Source organism: Octopus bimaculoides, chromosome 1, assembly GCF_001194135.2.
Source record: "Octopus bimaculoides isolate UCB-OBI-ISO-001 chromosome 1, ASM119413v2, whole genome shotgun sequence".
Classification (NCBI taxonomy): Eukaryota; Metazoa; Mollusca; class Cephalopoda; order Octopoda; family Octopodidae; genus Octopus; species Octopus bimaculoides.
In genome coordinates, this window is record NC_068981.1 from 109,818,242 (window position 1) to 109,839,285 (window position 21,044).

The window sequence follows — 21,044 nt, forward strand, 5'->3', positions numbered from 1 at the left end:
ATAGGGGCATACTATAAGACCCAAGTAAAAACATTCCCAACAATTCAACTTCTCTGGTTGACATTAACACCCCCACCCCCAATAGGGGCCTTCATTCCCACATTTTAGAGCTCCATGAGCTCCATTTTGCAGGAGCAAAATCGTTTTTACAGGTTCCAGAAGACTGAAATTTTGGAATATGTGCATAAAGATCAATAGTATGGGATACATGTCTCATGATTAGAATTTTTTTAGGGTGTGTAAAGAAGGAAAGAACCCTCATGTGCAATTTTGATGAAATTTGAATCATATGTATTCCAGTTCCTTACAGAAAATATAACAGAAAAGTCTCATTTTTCAATTGCATGTAACACGGGCAACGCCGGGTATCTCTGCTAGTATAATATATAACCAGAACTATTCAGGTACTAAGAAGAGGCTTAGTTTATATTTTTTTTCAGATATGTAAGATAATTGCAGTAGTATTTTGTAAAATATATTGTTGGTAGAGGAGAAATGTCATGTTTCAAGCAGAGCCTAACTTAGTCCAATTCATGAACTTTTGAACTTTTCATTTGGCAATATATACACCATTACTAATTTCCTGATTCTACTACTGTTTCAGTATCCTAATTCTACAGTTTACCGTTCAAATATCTGATACAGTAAGATAATCCAATAAAAAGTTCCCTCAATATCTTTATCTTTTATCTGTTTCAGTCATTAGATTGTGGTCATACTGGGGCACCACCTTGAAGAACTTTTAGTCAAATGAATCAACATCAATACTTCTAAAATATTTATAGGCACAAAAGTAGTTGTGTGGTAAGAAGCTTGCTTCCATCTATATCATGCCTTTATGGCAAATGTAATGAAATAAAGAAGCTTGCTTCCCAACCACATGATTCATGTTTCAGTCCCACTGTGTGGCAACTTGGGCAAGTGTTTCCTATTGCAGTTTCCTATTATAGCCTTGTGAGTGAATTTGGGAGACAGAAAATGAAAGAAGCCTGTCTTGTGTGTGTGTCTGTCTGTGTTTGTTCCCCCGTCACCACTTGACAATTGGTGTTGGTGTATTCGTGCCTCTATAAGTTAGTGATTCAACAAAAAGCAACTGATAGAATAAGTACCAGATTTAAAAAATAAAAATAAGTCCTGGGGTTGATTCATTCAACAAAAAATTCTTCAAGGTGATGCCCTAGCATGGCCATAGTCTAATGACTGAGACAAGTAAAAGACAAAAGATACATAAAAAGATTTTTGGCATAATAAAAGAAAAACTTTTCATATAAAAAGCCATATCATGACATTTCTTATGACTCATCAAGATTGAGGTCAGTTACCAAATTGAATAAGTGAAAGATTTAAAAAATTTGACTGTTATAACAATTAATTTTAATTTTCATTATCTCTCACAATACCAAATGTATATTAAAATAAATAATAATTGGAAGAAAAAAAATCAGTCACTGAATTCTAAATTAATTATTATGATCTAATTATCAAAAAGTTAATTGCCTTTACTATTATTCAGTTAATTAGAATATGCTATTTCTATAAAAAAAAATAGAAGCTAATAAATTTGTTTGAATAACAATTGTTTTATTGTAAATATATTGTAAATATGTTTTATTGTAAATATATTTAATGTAACACCCACCCAGTAATAGTTTACTTGAAAGGGTTTTATTAAAAGCCATACACTGCAAAAATCAACAATAGCTTCTCACTGAATACAAGAACATTCTAACATTAAAAATAGTAATAGCATAATTAATTTAAAAATAATACCAATTATGTCCATTAATGAAAACTAGTTGTAACTAGAAGCAATTTACTTATTGTGGAATTTTCTGAAATGATGGAATAGTAGATGGATAGTTGTCACATGATTGATTAGTTTCTTGTTATGTAGCTAGAGAAGGAAATATCAGCTATAGTGAGAGATAAAGCATGAAAATAAAGGTTGTACTTTTAAAAGATGAAGTTTTCTACATTACCTTTTATATGAATTTTACTCATGAAAATGATGTAGTTCTAAAATCTTTTGAGTGTTGTATCTGACAACAGTTAGTTTTGAAATACATGCAATATCTTTGTCCTAATGTATGATGAGCAGGCAACATGTATTCTATATTATTATACTATCTTATAAGAATGAATTATTTTTGACTGCCAATAATGCAAATATAAAGATATGGTCAATACAGAAAAATGAAAGCAATTAATGATATTTATAAATTTGTTGAAATGGTTGTGATTGTGTTTTCCAAACTGGTTTGGAAACAACTGGATGGATATATAAAACTTAGTTCAAATCCAGCAAATATGAAAATACTTTTCTATTATTCAAGAATTGATTGATTAAAGAGCTCCATTGCAACAGAGATGAAAGTTTTAAAGTTATGAGAAGAGAGGCTACTGGGAAACCAGTAGAAAAGACAATAATATATATGTGTATACGTATATGTATATAATAGATTGTATGCTGGCTATTCATTTTATTCCTATGATTTCATAGAGTGAATAGAAATATCGATAAAATGTTTTTCTTCATGATTGTAAATATTTTCCTATTCATAAAATGCAAGAAAGAATACAAATAAATAAAAATCATAATTAGCAAAATGCAAATATAAATCATACAAAAATGAAATGTATAATTTTATTATTTCTTGTTCTTTTTAACCATCTGAAGTAGACAAACTATAAAACCACAAATATTCTAAAGCAATTGAATAAATATATATGTGAACAACAAAAGCTGATAATGTTACCCACATGGAATATTTTCAAGTGTATCTACTTAATTGCAAAATACAACCAATTTGATACTAACTCTTTTGTTTTTCATCTCACCTTGGGATCCACTGGGACTTACAATTTTATATTCTACCTATAATACAATAGATTCTGTATTTAAGAATTCTCAAATTGCTTTATAGCTCCTGTGAGGCTACAGCTAATTAAGCTGTTAGTATTTCTCTATCCAATTTGTTTCTTCCACCCTACACCTAAATACATTTACTCTTCTATAACAATGTTTTCCTTTAGAACACTCTGCTAACACCTTTTCTGAACAACTGATTTTACATGTCTTCCAAATTCATCACTTTGGTTATAAATATTCTTCACATGTATTTAGTTATTGTTATTTAAAATGAAATAAAATATAAATACGGTTGTTCTAGATAAATAATTTAAACCAAATACTTACACTTTTGATGAGCTGATTTTCTTTCTGTAGTGACATAAGAAATTCATAATAGACATCCTGTTTGAAAAGAAATTCCAAAATTCATTTTCGCTTCTTCAATATTAGTATTATCATCATTATTATGGTTAAGGTTGTGAGCTGGCAGAAACATTAACACAACAGACAAAATGCTTAGCAGTATCTTGTTTGTCTTTATGTTCTGAGTTCAAATTTTGCTGAGGTTGAATTTGCCTTTCATCCTTTTAAGGTTGATAAAATAACAGTTGAGCACTGGGGTCAATGTAATTGACTTTTATATCCTGGTGTTGGATAAATAATTTAACGAAAGAAGGGGGGAAAAGAAAATGCTCTTTGCCAATGGTTCGCAGTGAACTGCTTCCCAATTGCTGACAGTTCTTTATTTTATAGTAATGTGTCAGTCCACTTTTAGTCAGTTGGGGGTGGTCAGAATCCTTCCACAACACTAGCCCTCCATCTGTTACTATATGCCTTGTGCCTATAGTAGTAAGGATTATTACAATGATGATGATCTGTTGTTTCACAAAATTGGTGTTGTACTCAGTTTAGTTTTGCTTCCTATCAAACCACAACTTGTGGTCTAGAACGAGGAGCATTTTTTTACCTTCTGTATGAAAATATTTTTCTCCTTTTTATATCTACTTTTATTTAAGAGAAGACCAATCACAAATCCCTTCAGGTAGATAGCCCTGATTGATCTGTAGGAAAGACATAGGTAGAAATTGCATGTATCCAGAGCAAGCTACGGACACATAAGAGGTGCAGCAATATCAGAGGGAGGTTAACAGAAAATAGTTTTTGTGTGTGAAAGGTGCACAGGTACAATGAACACTAAAAATGTGAAGAAAATACACTCCTTCAAATGCCAGGGATACGCTAGAGGTAGCTAATTGCTTCTGTTATCTAGGTGAACGAGTCAGTAGTGGAGGTGGATGTCCTGAGAGTGTAGTTGTTAGAATAGGCTGGGCAAAGTTCAGAGAGCTTCTACCTCTGTTGTCAACAAAGGGCCTGTCTCTCAGAGTGAAAGGCAGACTGTATGATGCCTATGTGCAAACAACTATGCTACACAACAGTGAAACATGGGCTGTGACCACTGAGGACATGCGTAGGCTTCAAAGAAATGAAGCTAGCTTTGCTGGATGTGCAATGTCAGTATGCAAGTACAACAGAGTGAAAGTGTCTCGAGAGCAAAGTTGGGCATAAGAGGCATCAGATGTGATGTACAAGAGTGACAAATGTACTGGTATGGTCATGTGATGCATATGGACAATGACAGTTGTGTAAAGAATGCTAATTTCTAACAGTGGAGGGAACCTGTGGAAGAAGTAGGCCCAGGAAGACATGGGACAAAGTGGTGAAGCATTGATCTTCAAACATTATGCCTCACAGAGACAATGATTAGTGACTGAAGCCTTTGGCGATATGCCATGCTTGAGAAGATCTGTCAAGCCAAATGAAATTATAGTTGTGGCTGATGCTAGTGTCATGTAACTGGTGCCTGTATCGGTGGCATGCAAAATACATCTCTTGAGCACTGGGCCTCACAGATAAATGTGACCAGTGCTGGTGTTGTGTAATTAGCACCTGTACCAGTGGCATGTAAAAAGAACCTTTCAAGCATGGAGTGGCATGTAAAAAGAACCTCATGGAGGCAATGAAAAATGACTGAGACCTTTGGCAATATGCTGTGCTTATGGCACATAAAAGCACCTATTGTATTCTCAGAGTGGTTGGCGTTAGGAAGAGCATCCAGTTATAGAAAGCATGCCAAATCAGACTGGAGTCTGGTGCAGCCCCTCAGCTTACCAGCTTTGGTCGAACTGTCCAACCCATGCCAACATAGACAATGGATTTCAAATGATGGTGAATAATAATCCTTCCTACAATAGGCACAAAGCCTGAAAGTTTGGGGGAGGGGGTAAGTCTATTACATCAACTGGTATTCATTTCATTGACCCCAAAAGGATGAAAAGCAAAATTGAACAAAACATCCTTTTTTCCAAAAGTGAATTATTCATACCCAAAGTTTTCTTCTCAACACATGGCTATGATGCTCCCCCACTACTTCTGCTCATGATCAGAGATGCACATATTGTCAGCCACTAAAAGTCATGCTCAACTGGTTACGGTCAAACAGCTGACAAGTAAATCTGTGGTACTGAGTTGAATATTTGCTGTAGCCCATCTTTTATATCAAGACAAAACATGTACATGATAACACTTCCAATCAGTTAAGATCAGAAGCCATGAGAGCCAGTACCTGGTATTGCATCAAATTCCACCAAGGTCAACTTCTGTGCATTGTATATATAGCCTTTCTATGTCAGATTTTGGGTGGTGCATCCTAGATCCTGTCATAATTTTTCTTGTTTTCCTGTCTATTTTAGTTAGTTCGTTTAGTGTCCAGTTAAGGATATTGTAGCTGTAACTTATAACTGGGACAGCTAAAGTGTTAATACCTATTATCTTGTTTTTAGCATTGAGCTCTGTTTTTAGTATTGATCTAACTCGTCTATAGTACTCTTTCTTTATTTTCTCTTTCATTTGTGTGTGTTGTATTCTATCTAGTTCATTGATTCCTAAATATTTGTATGGCTGGCTTTGGTCTAATTCTCTTATTTCATTGGCTTTATCTAGTGTGATGTTGCTACTCTTAACTAGTTTTCCTCTTTTCAGGGTTGCTTTGGCACATTTTTCTAATCCAAATTTCATATCTATTTTATTATTATTATTATTATTATTATTTAAGACATCGCACAGTATCCAATATCATGATGTTGTTGATTGAAGATACTCATTGAAGATGTGTGTACCGGCAGTTTGTACTGTGTGTTAAGTCACAACAGGGACCTCAGACAGACTACTTTATGCAATATGTGTGCAGTTCCAAGTAATGCCAATTTTTGCAATACACCTGGATTGTAGGATATTTCTTAAGTTTCCAGATGTTTTTTCAAATTGGATGGTATTGAACCCAAAGCTCTGATGACAATAGGGACAACCTTTATGTTTGACTCTCGTAACTGCCACATTTTAGTGATCTCAATTCTCAGGTCTCCATATTTATCAATCTTTCCTCTTTCTTTCATGATAATATGTTGATCTTCTGGCACTGCCACATCGATTATTAGGTGCTTTTGTTTGTCCCTCCTAAAGATTACTATATCTGGCCGTCTGTGCTCTAACACCTTGTGTCTGGAAGTCAAATTCCCAGAGGATTTTTGCCTTCCCCTTTTTGTCCATTACCTTTTCCAGTGTATGTTGGTACCAAGCACCCGTTAACTCATATCCATACTTCTGGCATAGCAGCCAGTGAAGGTTTTGGGCTACTTTGTTGTGCCTGTGCTTGTACTCTTTCTGCGCAAGACTTTCACAAGCACTTATTATTATTATTATTATTATTAAGGTGGCAAGCTGGCAGAGTTGCTAGCATGCTGGTCAAAATACTTAGCAGTATTTCACCCGTTGCTATGTTCTGAGTTCAAATTCCGCTGAGGTTGGCTTTGCCTTTCAGCCTTTCAGGGTCGAAAATTAGGTACCAGTGAAATACTGGAATTGATGTAATCGACTAGTCCCCTCCCTACAAGTTTCAGGGCCTTGTGTCTTCAGTAGAAAGAATAATTATCATCATCATCATCATCATGATTGTTTATTATCATGATTTGAACAGTTTTGTGCAACTTTCTATTGTACCCCCAAGTGCATTTCTGTGTTCTGCATCATTGTCTTTTGAGGGAGTACAGTTGTGTATGTAAACTACATCAATTTTGCTTTGTTGTTACTGGTGTTATTCTAATGTTTCATCTTTTGTGAAGTATACATGTAATTTGAGCTGCATTATTTTATTGGGTGGTGATTGTGTAGTGTGTATCTTGCATGGTTTACATTATTGTTCTGTAGAGTAAGCATTAAGGGATGTGTTGAATGCAGAGAATGTACTGTTTCAGTTATGCTATTGAATTGGCAGTGTCTTGTGTTGGATGTGGGCTGTCTCTCATAGAGAAGAGCGATCTTTTGGATTGTGTGTAAGGTTGTGCTCCAACTGTTGCTAGTATTTTTCACTTTCATCTCTCAATAATAATTTATTATTAAATGAAACAAAAAAATTATTATTTGTAAAAGAAATTACTACTACTACTAGTGTTATTGTTGTTGTTAGCACCATCACTATTATTAATATAAGCTGTTTCATTGCAACACATTTATAACTAAGTGCTTTTGATTATATGTGATTTAAAAAAAATCTAGTCAATATACTCTTTGATCTTGATTTTGATATTTTTAGCTTCTCATCAGCACATTCATCTGAACATGCAAAAAATATGAATCAAGTATAAGAGTCATGGAAAAATAGGGAAATTTCTTCAGTTTTTGTGCAGAGAAAAAAAAATGGATAGTTTTGTTCAAATAATGTAAACATACTTTTTGAAGTATAAATGGATTTGAAATGTTTTTTTAAAGTAGTATACTACACATACATTAATAACATACCTATCATTCCATAAGTTCTTGGTAAAGTTAACTATAATTTTATACCATAATTCCATACTGTCATGTTGATATCATAGACAAAGTTGATTTATGTTGTAATAATGGAACAGAAAGTATTGCATGCGCACACATGCACAAAGCAATGCTTGATTAATGAAATTATACAATAAATCAATATTTGGTATATATTGTTATGCTGATTCTTGTAAACTATATTCACCAGCAAAACAGCTTTTTATATTGCCGAAGAAAAAGAATTTTGAAATATTTCAGAAAACGGATGTTTTTACCACTTTATACAGAGCATTCACAGCAGCATCTTATCTTTGAGCAATGCATTGATAGACTTCTACATCTTTCACTTAGGTGCTTTAAATATTATATGTTAGAATAAAGTTAATCCAATAAAAAATGCAGGCTCAATTATGAAAAGCACATTTTTTTGAGATAATGCATCCATAATAGTTTGGGGCATATCTGAATGCTGATAGAAAACAATGGTTATAAAACAGTACCAATAAGTTAAATTTTGGACAATTTCAAAGATGTGGAATATATAAGAAAGCAATTGTTAGTAATAACTTTTCTAAAATGGAAACTAATTTACATATAACTAAAAACAAAAAATAACATTATAGCTTAATTACAAAAAATATGATAAAAATATCATAACAAAATTAACTTCTAATAATAAATTCAGCTGGAATATAGTAATATTCCACATAGAAGCAGAGATAGAAATGAATTATAATAACATTGCATATAACTAAAACAATATAGTTTGCAATTAACACTGTTTTTGTAAAATGATCTTCAGATTATCTTTAGTTCCCGCTAGAATTGAGTGTATGTAGTAAGAAAAAGTCTTACCTGGTAAGGATGTGTGCTGATCTCTTGACCATTACTAATTATGTATTTAAGGCAACCAAGCAGATAAAGTCGCTCACTAAAATAGTAATCTTGTAGCTTTAACATTAGACCTTTAGTGTGTTGTTCATTGTTTAAAATTTGCTGCAAAGAATCCAGAAATAGGGCAAATAAATTTACACTGTAAATTTAATTAAAAAAAAAAAATTAAGTTTAAAATTTAAATATAAGGCAAATTTGAATGAAAAAAATATCGAGTAGTAAAAATGACAGTAAATCCAATAAACTTCAACAAAATTAACATCTCGAGAAAAGTATCAATATAGCTAAGAATATTAAATTAACAGTCTTGGTTTGAGATTGCATTTAAACTGACTTTTCTGAGATATGAAGACACATCATGTATGTAAATTTTCAGTACAATTCATATAATAACCTCAAAATTTAATTAATAAAAATGGAAATATTTTGATGGAAATTAAATTTAAAACTGTCCATTCTCTGTTACAATATTTATTATTGAGTAATATAAGGTAAAAGTTGATGATTGCTGTAGAATTAAAAATTCACAAATTGTTAATTATTCTAAAGCAATTCAAAATATCTGAAGAAAAATAATTTCAAAAATATAATCTATAGAAATTGCTAAATTCTTTTTAAAGATAGTATCTTAATTTGATCAATTCTTACACAGGAATATATCTTTAAACAGAACTTACTATAAAAATATCTTCTCTACTAAAAAGAATTATTAGATTCTTTGGATTGTTTTACCTGCCTTTCTATGCTTTCTTTTGTCTTTTTTTTTTCTTCTTGGTTAATAAAAATCTATAATAATACTTTCTGCTATAGGCACAAGACCTAAAATACTGGGAGAGGTATTAGTTGATTACATTGACTCCAGTGCTCAATTGGTACTCATTTTAAGGACCCCAAAAGGATGAAAGCAAAGTTGACCTTGGTGGTATTTCAACTCAGAACATAAAGAAATGCTACTAAGCATTTTGTGTAATGCACTAATGATTCTGTCAGGTTGTTACCTTCATTAAAACTAAACTTCTAATTTTGTCACTAGGCCAACAATTTTAAGGGAAGAGTAAGTTAATTACATTAACTCCAGTACTCAACTGGTACTTATTTTATTGACTCCAAAAAGATGAAAGGTAAAGTTAACCTCTTTAGAATTTGAACTCAGAATGTAAAGCCAAAAGAAATGCAACTAAGCATTTTGCCTGGCAGGTATTAAACCTGGTTTTGCCAGGTGTAACTTTTGAAATAGAAAGCTATCCAATCTGGCATAGATTCTGGCTGTGATTCTTTAATGCTAAGGTCAAAGCACAAAACAATATCTCTGGCTAATATTCTTTTTCCTTGTTAGTCAACCTCAAGGTCAGTAGAACAGTAGTTTTTGAGAAGACAAATGTTAGTTCCTGATACACTAACAAACACATGCTTGTGTTAAATCATATAATACTTTATAGAGTTTAGCTTATGTATATGTCATTCTATTCAATTTGTATCATTATAACAAAACCAATTTTCTGTTTTCAAAAATATCAGCAACATTCCTCTACAGGAGGACATTAATTGTTGGCAGAAAACAAACCAGTATAACCATGTTCCTGGTAAATGGTCAAATATGAAATATTTTTAAATAAAAGATATGTAAGTCTCAAAGAGAATCATGACAACATTGAAGCTTCATCAATAACTAATTCTTTTGTTGTCATGTTGGCTTCATATGATTTCACTTTTTATGCTACTTACTGAAGCACTGGTGCAGATATTGGAAATCTAAATCCACTGTGAATTGTTTTGTCACCTTTCAACAATTCAGTTGCAATGTCTATGGTAGCAAATGCTTATACTACTTTTCTTTTTGCATCTCAGATGAGTTGTCAAAGTATTGTATAAATCTTCCTGGACTATCTATTAAATAGAAATGGCTCTCAGCTTGTGTACCATTAATAGCAATAATAATCTCAAATAATACGATGCTACATAATGAGTGAAATAGGGGAATCAAATATTAAACTGCTATGACTTCCTTTAAAGCTTTATGCATTCATACCCACTGTGCATTATTGCTGTTGATTTAAGTAACTGGAAAGTAGTGAACTTTCTGCCATACAAGAGCAGAAAAGTGCTTCTATATCCTAAAGAATTATTTTCCCCAGTAATGGCACTATGGAGATACAGAATTGTAAACTTCTTTCTATATAATAAATGCAAATTTCAGTGTCAATCATCTAGTGGCCTGCATCAACAAATGACATATATATAGAATCAAAGTAACCCAGAGAGTGTTTTAATGCTACTTTGGTCCACCAATCTGCAGTAGAAATTCAGGCCATCCTATAACATCCTTAGTTCTTATGACCAGAAAACTGTAAGGAGTAAACAAATTGAATATTGGTTGGAGAATTATATTTAACCAATTTGGAAATTGGATGAGAAGCAATGAGAATAATTACCGCTTTTGGAACTACTTTAACTCTTATATATGCAGTAGAGCATTCTTCTGGTCAGTTTGGGATAAGATACCTCTGAGCAGTAGTTTTCTTATTGATCAAATCCTCAAGAGGAAATCAAAACAACATAGAACAATAACCAGTTTCCTCATATTAACCCATTCTCCAAGAAGAAAAAGTTTTCTTCTTAATTTTTCTTTCAAGTGGTTTTTGATAGTCAAATTAGAATTTGTGAACAGTAAAAGTTATATTTATTTTCACTGAAACAGCATTTGTAAAGTTGTACATTGATTTCGAGGTGGCAATACAAGATCAGAAGCAGAAAGAAATGATATATTGAAGGGAGAAAAAAACCCCCCCAAAAACATGTGATTTCAAGTAATAATGTAAGGAAAGAAACAGTGAAGTTTCAACATGATTGAGTAAAGATTAAAAATCAATGGTACCAAGTCTCCAGAAGACTAGGTAAAGTTTTGACTCAACAAATTCCTTTATGATAAATTTTATTTAAGCAAATAAATAATAATTTATGTTATCCCATGTTTTTTTATAGGTTCTTCAATTTCATGATCTTACTTTCGGCCAAAGACCCAACTGCTCTTCAAAGGTGCCAAACCAAAAGTCTGCCACAGATTGCATGGCTCGTTTTAGTATGTTGAAATTATTTTTGCCTGTTCAAAAATGAAATACATACTGAGTCGACTTAACATCATTTCCAGCAAGTTTTGATTATTGTTGATTTGATACATTCACATACAGTTTTATCAACTACTTTCAAATTCTCAAAACCAATAACTCAGACACTACTACAATAAGATCTGTTCTCATCATTCAGAACACAATTTTTTCTGTTTCTGCTTGAAGCTTTTTGAACTTTGTATCCTTCTGATTCAAAATGTAATACAGAAATTCATTATACAGCAATTGATTTTCATCTCTATCCATTTAATTTAGAAGGAAGCAGACAGTCATATATGTGTACCTTCTGTTTGGCTCTATTAACTGTCTCTATGTCTTTTCCATCTTGGAAATACAACTGTTCACTAGATATGCTTGTGATCTATCATGCATTAGATTTTCCATTAGTCTCTATATAGATTATGGTGTATAGGCACTTCAAGAATCTGAATATTTCCTAATGAGTTTATGTGATACATCAGTGGTTTATTGGAACTTAACTGTTCTCTACTCTTCTATATTCAAGTGTATATGTGATGGCTTTCACTGATCATTACATAATTTTTTTTGTCAGGCATAAGGTATCTGCTATTGGACAAAATTACCCTTCCTCTTTTAAGATAGTTGAATGTAATACGAAGAAGATGCTTTTTCTAACAGGTTAATCAACTGCACAGAGGTTTCCTCATTGACTCATTTTTAACATACAAGATGATAGAATGAGTTAAGTATTTTGAGATCTGGCTACACAACTTCTCATATGTAATTGTTGCAGGTAACATTCACTCAGACAATCCCATCTAGCACTAATTGTTTGCATCACATGTTATAGCAATATCTGTTCAACATACAACAGCCAGTACCTTTAACATCCAGATACTCTCTCAGCTCTAATACCCAGTAGCAAGAAATCCAACTTCTGTACAAAAGATAAAAAACACCAGCTGCCAACATATGTATGCTGTACAACATAAGACACACACAAAATGTACAAACCATTCAGAAAGTGGCTGGGGGAAGAAATACCTAGGGAAGGAGGCATAAAAGAACAATGTGTGACAAAAGGTTAGAGAAACGGTAACATGTTGAAAAAGAAAGTATTCATAGACACTGTAGTGCCTAGAGTGAAGCTAAAATATTCCTCCTGACCAACATGAAGCACATGTCATAGGGACTAATTGATGAAGAAGTCAATCCAGATGTACAGGTAAGAGGGAATCTGAGGTGTAAATCCAAATGATCTGATACACTGAAATATTGGTCCACAAGTTTGGAAACATTCATGGAACTGATTGCCCAAATCACAGCTAGTTTTGCCTGCAGTTGAATGAGTCAGTGATGTGGAGGTGAGATTTCAGACTTGTTACACTTCAAGTAATGGACAAGTATAGCATTTGGGTTAGGTCCATTTAATGGATCTCTGATGAGCTTGGTTTTGGGACATGAGAAATTCTGTTCAATAAACTCAGTGTGATTTCAGAGTCAATGAGTAGAAAGCAGAAATTATAATAGAAGTGGTATTGGGTGGAAACTTAGAGAAAACAAACTGATTCATGGGTGTGTGTGAATGCTATGTTTTGATGAATGATCTGTAAAGAAAATAGTACATTGCTTTGGCTTTGAAATTTAAGTCCAAGTTTATACTATGTGAGTGGGCAAAGAGAAAAAATTGTGATTTCTGTTCAAACCTAATGCTATATTGAATGCAGCAGCTACCATTTAAAGTGATTTATTTCTCCTCCTGCTGAATGAGCTATTCTTAGTAGAGAAAAGCTTCTAAGATTAGGTCATTCAGCGGTAAGTTGCACAAATTCAAAATGCTGTCAGACTCGGCTGAAAGTTTTTCATTAAAATCATGGAACAACAGATTTTAATTATGAGCAAAATTCATTCCTGTACAACTTGGTTGACTTGTTCATCAATAAGTCCCTCTGATGTTCTTGAAGTTGGTCAACCCTTTGTACATGATGCACTCTAAAACACCACAGCTGAAGGGACATTAACATTAAATAAACTATAGCTTCGTAAACAAGTCTTTATAAAGGAGTGCTTTTGTCAACTGAGCAAACTCTCTGATTTATGGGAAGTTATCTCCACAACTAGAAAATTGCATATTGATCACTTTTTCTTCCCCACTCTACTTTCAGTAACCTCAGCTTTAAAATACCTTAAGCCTCCAATATCTAGTTCCCTTGGTTGTTGAATCTGCTTATAGTTACTTCACAATCTGCTTCCCAATCATGTTCAATAAATATGTCACCCTATGTTGCTGCTATACCCATATTTACTATAAATATGAAACCTTTATACTCTATTAAATCCCAAACCAACAACTTATCAACCCTACAAATAGATCTTTGACTATCACTGCAAGTTTGAACTTACTTCCATTACAACACTCCTCTGTTTACCTGACTGTGTCATTCTAAATTGCTTTTAAGTTTCTGATGTGGTTTACAAAAAGATAATGGAGTAGCTGGAGGGACAAAGATGAACAACTTTATAGGCTACATTCAGACCCAGTTTTGAGGGATGATTTCTTTGATGGTTTCATTCTCTTAGCTTTTGATCTTAACTGATTGGAAGTGTTATCATGTACATGTTTTGTTTTGGTGTTAAAAAATGGGCTACAACAAATATCTTGCTCAATAGTACAGATTTGCTTGTCAATTGTTTGACCTTAACCAGATGAGAATGTTCCTTAGTGGCTGATGATATGTGTGTCTCTGATCATGAGAAGGAGTAGTGGAGGAACATTATAGCTATGTGCTGAGAGGGATTCTTTTGGATTTGAATAATTTATCTCTGAAAACACAAGCATCTTGTTCATCATCTTGAAACAACTCATATTCAGGGACCTTATGAAAGGGATGGGCTAGTCAACCAGAAAAAAATTCTAACTAAGCAAGATCATGTACTGTTATCTGCAAGGTCGTGCACTGTTTATCTTGTTATGATGTCACCATGTTGTGCATATGTGGCTATGATGCATGTGCCTAGTGTATCCTTATCAGATGAGTAGTCAGATGGATATATTGAGCTTTGTATATTTGCATTCCAGTGTCACTTTGCTGACATGTGCTGCCTTCCCACCCAATACTGATAATAATAATCCTTTCTACTATAGGTCAAGGCCGCATATCTTGTGGGTGGAGCAAGTTGATTATATCAACCCCAGTGCTCAACTGGTACAAATTTTATTGACCCTTAATGGACGAAAGGCAAAGCTGACATGGGCAACAGTTGAATGCAGAATGTAAACTAGAAGAAATTACACAAAGCATTTTGTCTGATGTGGTAATGATTCTGCCAATTTACTGAATAATAATAATAATAATAATAATAATAATAATAATAATAATAATAATAATAATAATTGAACCTGAATCCGGTTATAAACTTGTGTGCAGTCGCAGTAGTTTGGTATGGTACTGGAATTTGAAGTGGACAGAGGAGGAACTGAAAGAGCTGGACAGGAAGACAGAGCTCCTAATGATGCATGGAGCCCATCATCCATGTGCAGACAGTGATAAGTATGAAAGACTGCATACATATCGAATTCAGGAACTTAATGAGATACCTATCCCAAAGTAAGGAAACTTTGCTAGTGTCAGTTAGGAATGCGTGAGTATTGAAAGCAGAGAAAAAGGGAAAAACAAAGGAAGCAGTTCAAAAAGGACAGGAAGAACAAAGGACTACACAATCAATTCCATGTAGCCACAACTGAAGTTGCTAGAAAACATAGGTGGAATTGGTTGATGAAAGGAACACTGAAAAAAAGAGGCAGTGCAAGAACAAGCTTTGGTGATGAATTGGAAATGAAGAAGGTGAAGATAGCTGTTGTTGGGTCCTTTGGGGAGAGTATCAGAAGGTATCAGGAGAAATATAAAGGAAATCAAAACAGAGTACCCAGCAGAACTGTTACAAAAGGTTTGCCCTCTTGGCATGGCCAGAATAATCAGAAAAATATTAGATAGTTGAAAAGAACAGGTAGCATGATACCATAGGCTCAGGCAGTAAGCCTGCTACACATGCAAGACTCTAGGAGTTACAATAAAGCTGAAGATAAAAAAATAAATAATAATAATCCTTTCCCTATAGGTACAAGACCTGAAATTTGGAGGAAGGGGTTAAGTCAATTACATTGACCCCAGTACTTAACTGGTACATAATTTATCGACTCCAAAAGGATGAAAGGCAAAGTCGACCTTGGTAGGATTTGGACTCAGAACATAAAAATGGATGAAATGCCTCTAAGCATTTTGTCTGGCATGCTAACAATTCTGTCAGCTAGCTACCTTAATAATGATGATGATAATAAAAGTAATAATAATAATTTGTTTTATTTGGCACAGGGTATCAGATGACATGGATTACAAGGATGGTTTACAATTTGTGAGGGGGTTTACATAAAAAGATGAAGGGAAAGAAAGAGGTAAGGAGGAGAAAATGAGGTAAAAAGTACACATAATGTACAAAATATGTGAACACATGGATGATGAAATCCTCCTCATATGGAAAAATACCCAAATAGGGTGGATCAAGAAAGTTCACAGATCCAGGATTCTGCTGATCACTTGTCACACCTAAAATGATTAGTTCTGACAGCATTTTTTCAGTCAAATAACATGTATAAAAGTCATGTATCTCTATTTGACAATAAGTCTTGACTATGTAATGTACGTCATGTTAATAATTCTCTTGAGTTAATGAAATGAGCATAAGATGGTGTATCTAATAAGCAATCTCTCTTTTTTTAAAATTTTATTTTGTGTGTGTGTATGAGTGCGCAATGTATGTATAACTGTGTTCACTTCTCATCTACATAGCTTCAGCCACTGTGTGATGCCTTTGGTAAGAAGCCTCTGCCACAGCTCCAGACCAACCAATGCTTTATTAAGAAATTTGGTAAACAGAAACTGGAAGAAACCTGATGTATAAGTATATATCTATGTGTCTGTATGTATGTGTCTGTGTGGTTGTGTACAAGCTATGCTGAGTTACAGCTATGACATTTGTTAATACATCCTGTTAACAAATCATCTGCTAGTTCTAATCTTTCAAATTCCTCTGGAACAGAAGATCCTTTCCATGTAAAACAAGTAAAGGCTGGTGTCAGAGAAGAGCATCTGACATAAATCCTGCCTTGATTATATCTTTATCTAATCCATGAGAGAATGGGAAAATGGATAACTAATGAACAATAAATACAAACTTCTGACTTCCTAAATTGTGTGCATGTGTGTGTGCACACATGCGCGTATAGTCTGGCTGTATTGAGGTTCAACATGATCAATGCTGAAGTTGTAAACTACCAGTTTGTTCTCTTTAAAAGATGGCTTTGGGTCAAAATTCTGAAGATAAAGTGAGATTAAATCAGAGAATTTCACTTTCCTGGTATTAATTTATGATATTCACCATTAACTTCTATCTTGCTAGAAAGGCAAATTCATTTTTGTATAGTATCCTATAAAATGGAGTCCAATTAATTAAATGTAGAAAAGTAAATGTGTATGCACAGGGTGAAGGAGAAAATTTATATCGTACCTACCCAACTAAACCACCTTGAAGTCAATATTGTTAATCAACAACTTAACAGAAATGACTGCTATACTGGAGACAAAATCCTATTTCCCAATAAAGCACTGTATCATAGTTATTATGAGACTGATTTGGTGGCAATATCAACAGCAAGCTATTTACAAAGCATAGCAACAACAACCAACACCTCGATCTCAGCCTCTCATCTTGTCAATATGAAATATGGTTTTGGCATCAAAGGAAATTAATATATTTCTCTTCAATGGTTATTTCTACAAGATTTATACACTCTAGAGAGAGAAATTGTTTTTCTACTGAAAAGCTAAACCAACCAATGATTGTTTGTCAGTATATTCTTCACAAGTGAATGAAAGTTCTATCATATTATAAAATATGTAATCATAACCCTCATAATGTGTTTTCATAAAAGGTCAGCTTATCAAGAACATAAATTCAAAACAGAAATTGCTGATGTGTAAATTGGAATGTCTGTCAGTTTAGTTGGCTGTAGCTGTTATGAATTTGTTAGTTATGGAATCTAGCTGAACATACGTTAACAGTTCCATTGTTTGGCTATAAAAATGGTCTTTAACATGATAAGGATAATGGCTAAATGGTCAGTGTGTTGAAAATAAAATATCATAGATGTCTTTTTGCTAAGTATAGGTTTCAAATTTATTTCAGTGTTAGGATTTGAAAATAATTGTCTTCTCCAGGGTTGACTAATCAGAGGCATGTGAGCTAAAGCCATTTACTTTAAGAATGTACATTTATTCAATGTTGTCCTGTATAAGGAATACACAGAGAAAGTTTCATATTTTTACTATTATTATTATTATATCTCAATTAGTCTTGCATGTATATATTTACAATAAACAAAGTTAACAGAAAACAATACAACAAATATCACTTTTAATGAATGTTCAACGAATGAGTCATTGATGAAAACATAAAAGTTTATCTTTTAGATATAATCCATTAGCTGATTCTGCAAAGTTAAGTGGTGAACTGAGGAAGAATTTGTTCTAAATTCTGAAACAAAAATACAAGTACTAAAAGGTTCAAGATCTTAATCACCTTGATTGCTTTAATAGACACCAAAGTTTATTATTGTAGCAAATAATAACAAACACACCCACCAGTTGCATACTTGAAATTCTGTTGTGATTTTTGCCAATAATTGAAAAAAAATTTCCAAATGAATCATTAGCATATCATAATTAAAATTGTAGACTAGATACATAATGAAATTCTCTCTCTTTCTCTCTCTCTCACACACACACACACACACACTGCTCCTTCTTCTATCATGTTATTAATTTGCTGTTTGAAATAGTTTTGACTTTGGGCTATTTTTCTTTTGTAAAAAGTTTTAACTACGGATTTCAGAAATTTAGCACGGCTTATTTAGCTGACAGAAAATATTGAAAAATTACTGTAAAAGTCAGTAATCAAATTTATCATCACGTTAGATTTGGAGCATTACTTTGGAAAAATTATTTCCTATCAGTTGTTCTGGAGTTAAAAAAAAAGAAAAAAAGATGGCAGTTAGAATTGCTATTTCTCAATTGCATTGATTTTAGATATGAAAAGCAAGTCTACTGAGAAATCAGTACCATCAAAAGCTGGCCAGCAGCTCTTGAAGGATTAGCATTCTCTGCCTTCCAGTTGATATATTAGATAATTACCATTTTTTCCCTAAATAACTGAAGTATTGACTGAAAGTTTCATTCAATAATATATGTAGACATTCGCACATACATACAGAGAGAGAGAGAGAGAGAGAGAGAGAGAGAGAGAGAGAGAGAGAAGCTAGGGACACTTAAAGATGTGTATATTCATACATATATATGCACATGCACACACATTTACTTGGCTTCCAGCAATTTCTAAATGCTTCCAGCTTCATAAAAAATAAATTAAAAAATCCAACAGAAAATGAAACAAAGAAAAATAAAAAAATAAAAAATAAAAATCAGCTTTTTACAAAGAATGACGTGCTGAAAATAAAGTTATATAAAATAAATTGTAAAAGGTTTAACATTTTTTATTTTTTTGCTTACCTAAAACATCAATAAATTAGATTTAAAATATTTTATTTCTTACCTTCAAATTCTTTTCTGAATTATGGTACCCATGTGTGAGGAAAGAACAAAAAAGATCATATGTCTGTACTTCATCCAGACCCTAAGAGAATCAGAATAAGCAAAAAACAATGAGAGAGAGAGAGAGAGAGAGAGAACCCTGTATGATTGTGTTTTAGTATGAGATATCAATTATTAGTTTCAGCATTTTTGATTAGCAGTGTTTTGACTACCTAATCTAGCTATTCATACTAAATCATAGAATAGAGAAAAGTAAAAATCAAAATCAATGACAGACTGATACTAACAAATATTTAACATTTTCCTGATATATATTGGTGACAGTTGCAGTTTTAATACTGAGAGGTAATATTTATCCTCATATGAATGTTCTGTCAGAACAAACAGTACCACAGTATAGTTTGTTCTAACAGAACATCCATGTTTAAGTGGGGATAAATATTTTCCTGATTGTTTAGTGACAAGAGGAGAAACCATAACTCATTCACTACAGCCCTTCTGCACAGTTTCTATCAACCCAATTTCATTCATAAAGTTGATTCAAGGTTATAGTAGCAGATACTTATCTAAAATGCTAGACAATAAGGTTGAACTGGGAACCATACTGATAGTGAAGTAAGCTTTTTACCTAATGGCCATATGAGCACACTGTGTAAAAATTAGCAATTTTTAGACTCCAGATAGATCCAAGTCAAAAAATATCATATGAGCAATGCTCCAAGCTACCCAAAATGGTTATGGTAATAATAGGTATAATAATAATTAGATAAAAAAAGTGGAAGTCCTGTCGAGATTGGTTTACAAAATAAACTACAACCCTAAAAATTACAAACTACAACTATTCAAATGACAAATGGTTGTGTGGTAAGAAGTTTGCTTCCGAACCACATGGTTCCAGGATCAGTCCCACTGTGTGACACATTGAGCAAATGTCGACCAACAGAATAAGTACAAGGCTTACAAAGAATAAGTCCTGGGGTCAATTTCTTTGACTAAAACCTTTTAAGGCAGTGCTCCATCATGACTGCAGTCAAATGACTGAAACATGTAAAAGAATAAAACAAAAAATTCAATAAGCACAAGTATGGCTGGGTGGTAAGAAGTTTGCTTCCCAACTACATGGTTCTGGGTTCAGTCTCACAGCATGATACCTTAGCAAGAGTTTTCTACCATTGCTCTAAGCCAAACAAAGCCTTATGTGCGAATTTGCTAGATGGAAACTGAAAGAAGCCCGTCATATATGTATATATTTACATGTGTGTAAGCTTGTGTTTGTTCCCTTGATGATCGGTGTTAATTTGTTTACATCCCTGTAACTTAACAGTTCAAGAAAAGGGACTGATAGAATAAGCGCCAGACATAAAAAATAAATACTGGGATTGATCCATTTAACTAGCACCCTTCAAGACGGTGCCTCAGTATTGCTGTAGTCCAATGAGTGAAACAGGATAAAGGATAAAATAATACAAAGCTTAAAGGAAATTTAAAAAAAAAACTTTTGTGAAGAAAATATTTATGGCTGTATGGTAAAAAGCTTGCTTCTCAACCATGTGTCTTCTGATATAGGCTTGGGCTAATGAAAACCATGCAAGTGGATTTAGTAGACGGAAACTGAAAGAAGCTTGTATATATATATCATCATCATCATCATCATCGTTTAACGTCCGCTTTCCATGC

General features: G+C 33.2%; 1 protein-coding gene across 1 annotated transcript in view; it reads right to left on the reverse strand.

The window, feature by feature from the left end:
- Window positions 1-21,044, reverse strand: part of LOC106881422 (nucleoporin NUP188) — a 465,305-nt gene that overhangs the window by 154,871 nt on the left and 289,390 nt on the right. Inside the window, exons 5-7 of the mRNA XM_014931808.2 lie at window positions 19,369-19,449; window positions 8,576-8,716; window positions 3,197-3,253 (exon numbers count right to left, since the gene is read on the reverse strand). Of these exons, the coding sequence (XP_014787294.2) occupies window positions 3,197-3,253; window positions 8,576-8,716; window positions 19,369-19,449 (279 nt within the window). The remainder of the gene's footprint in view (window positions 1-3,196; window positions 3,254-8,575; window positions 8,717-19,368; window positions 19,450-21,044) is intronic.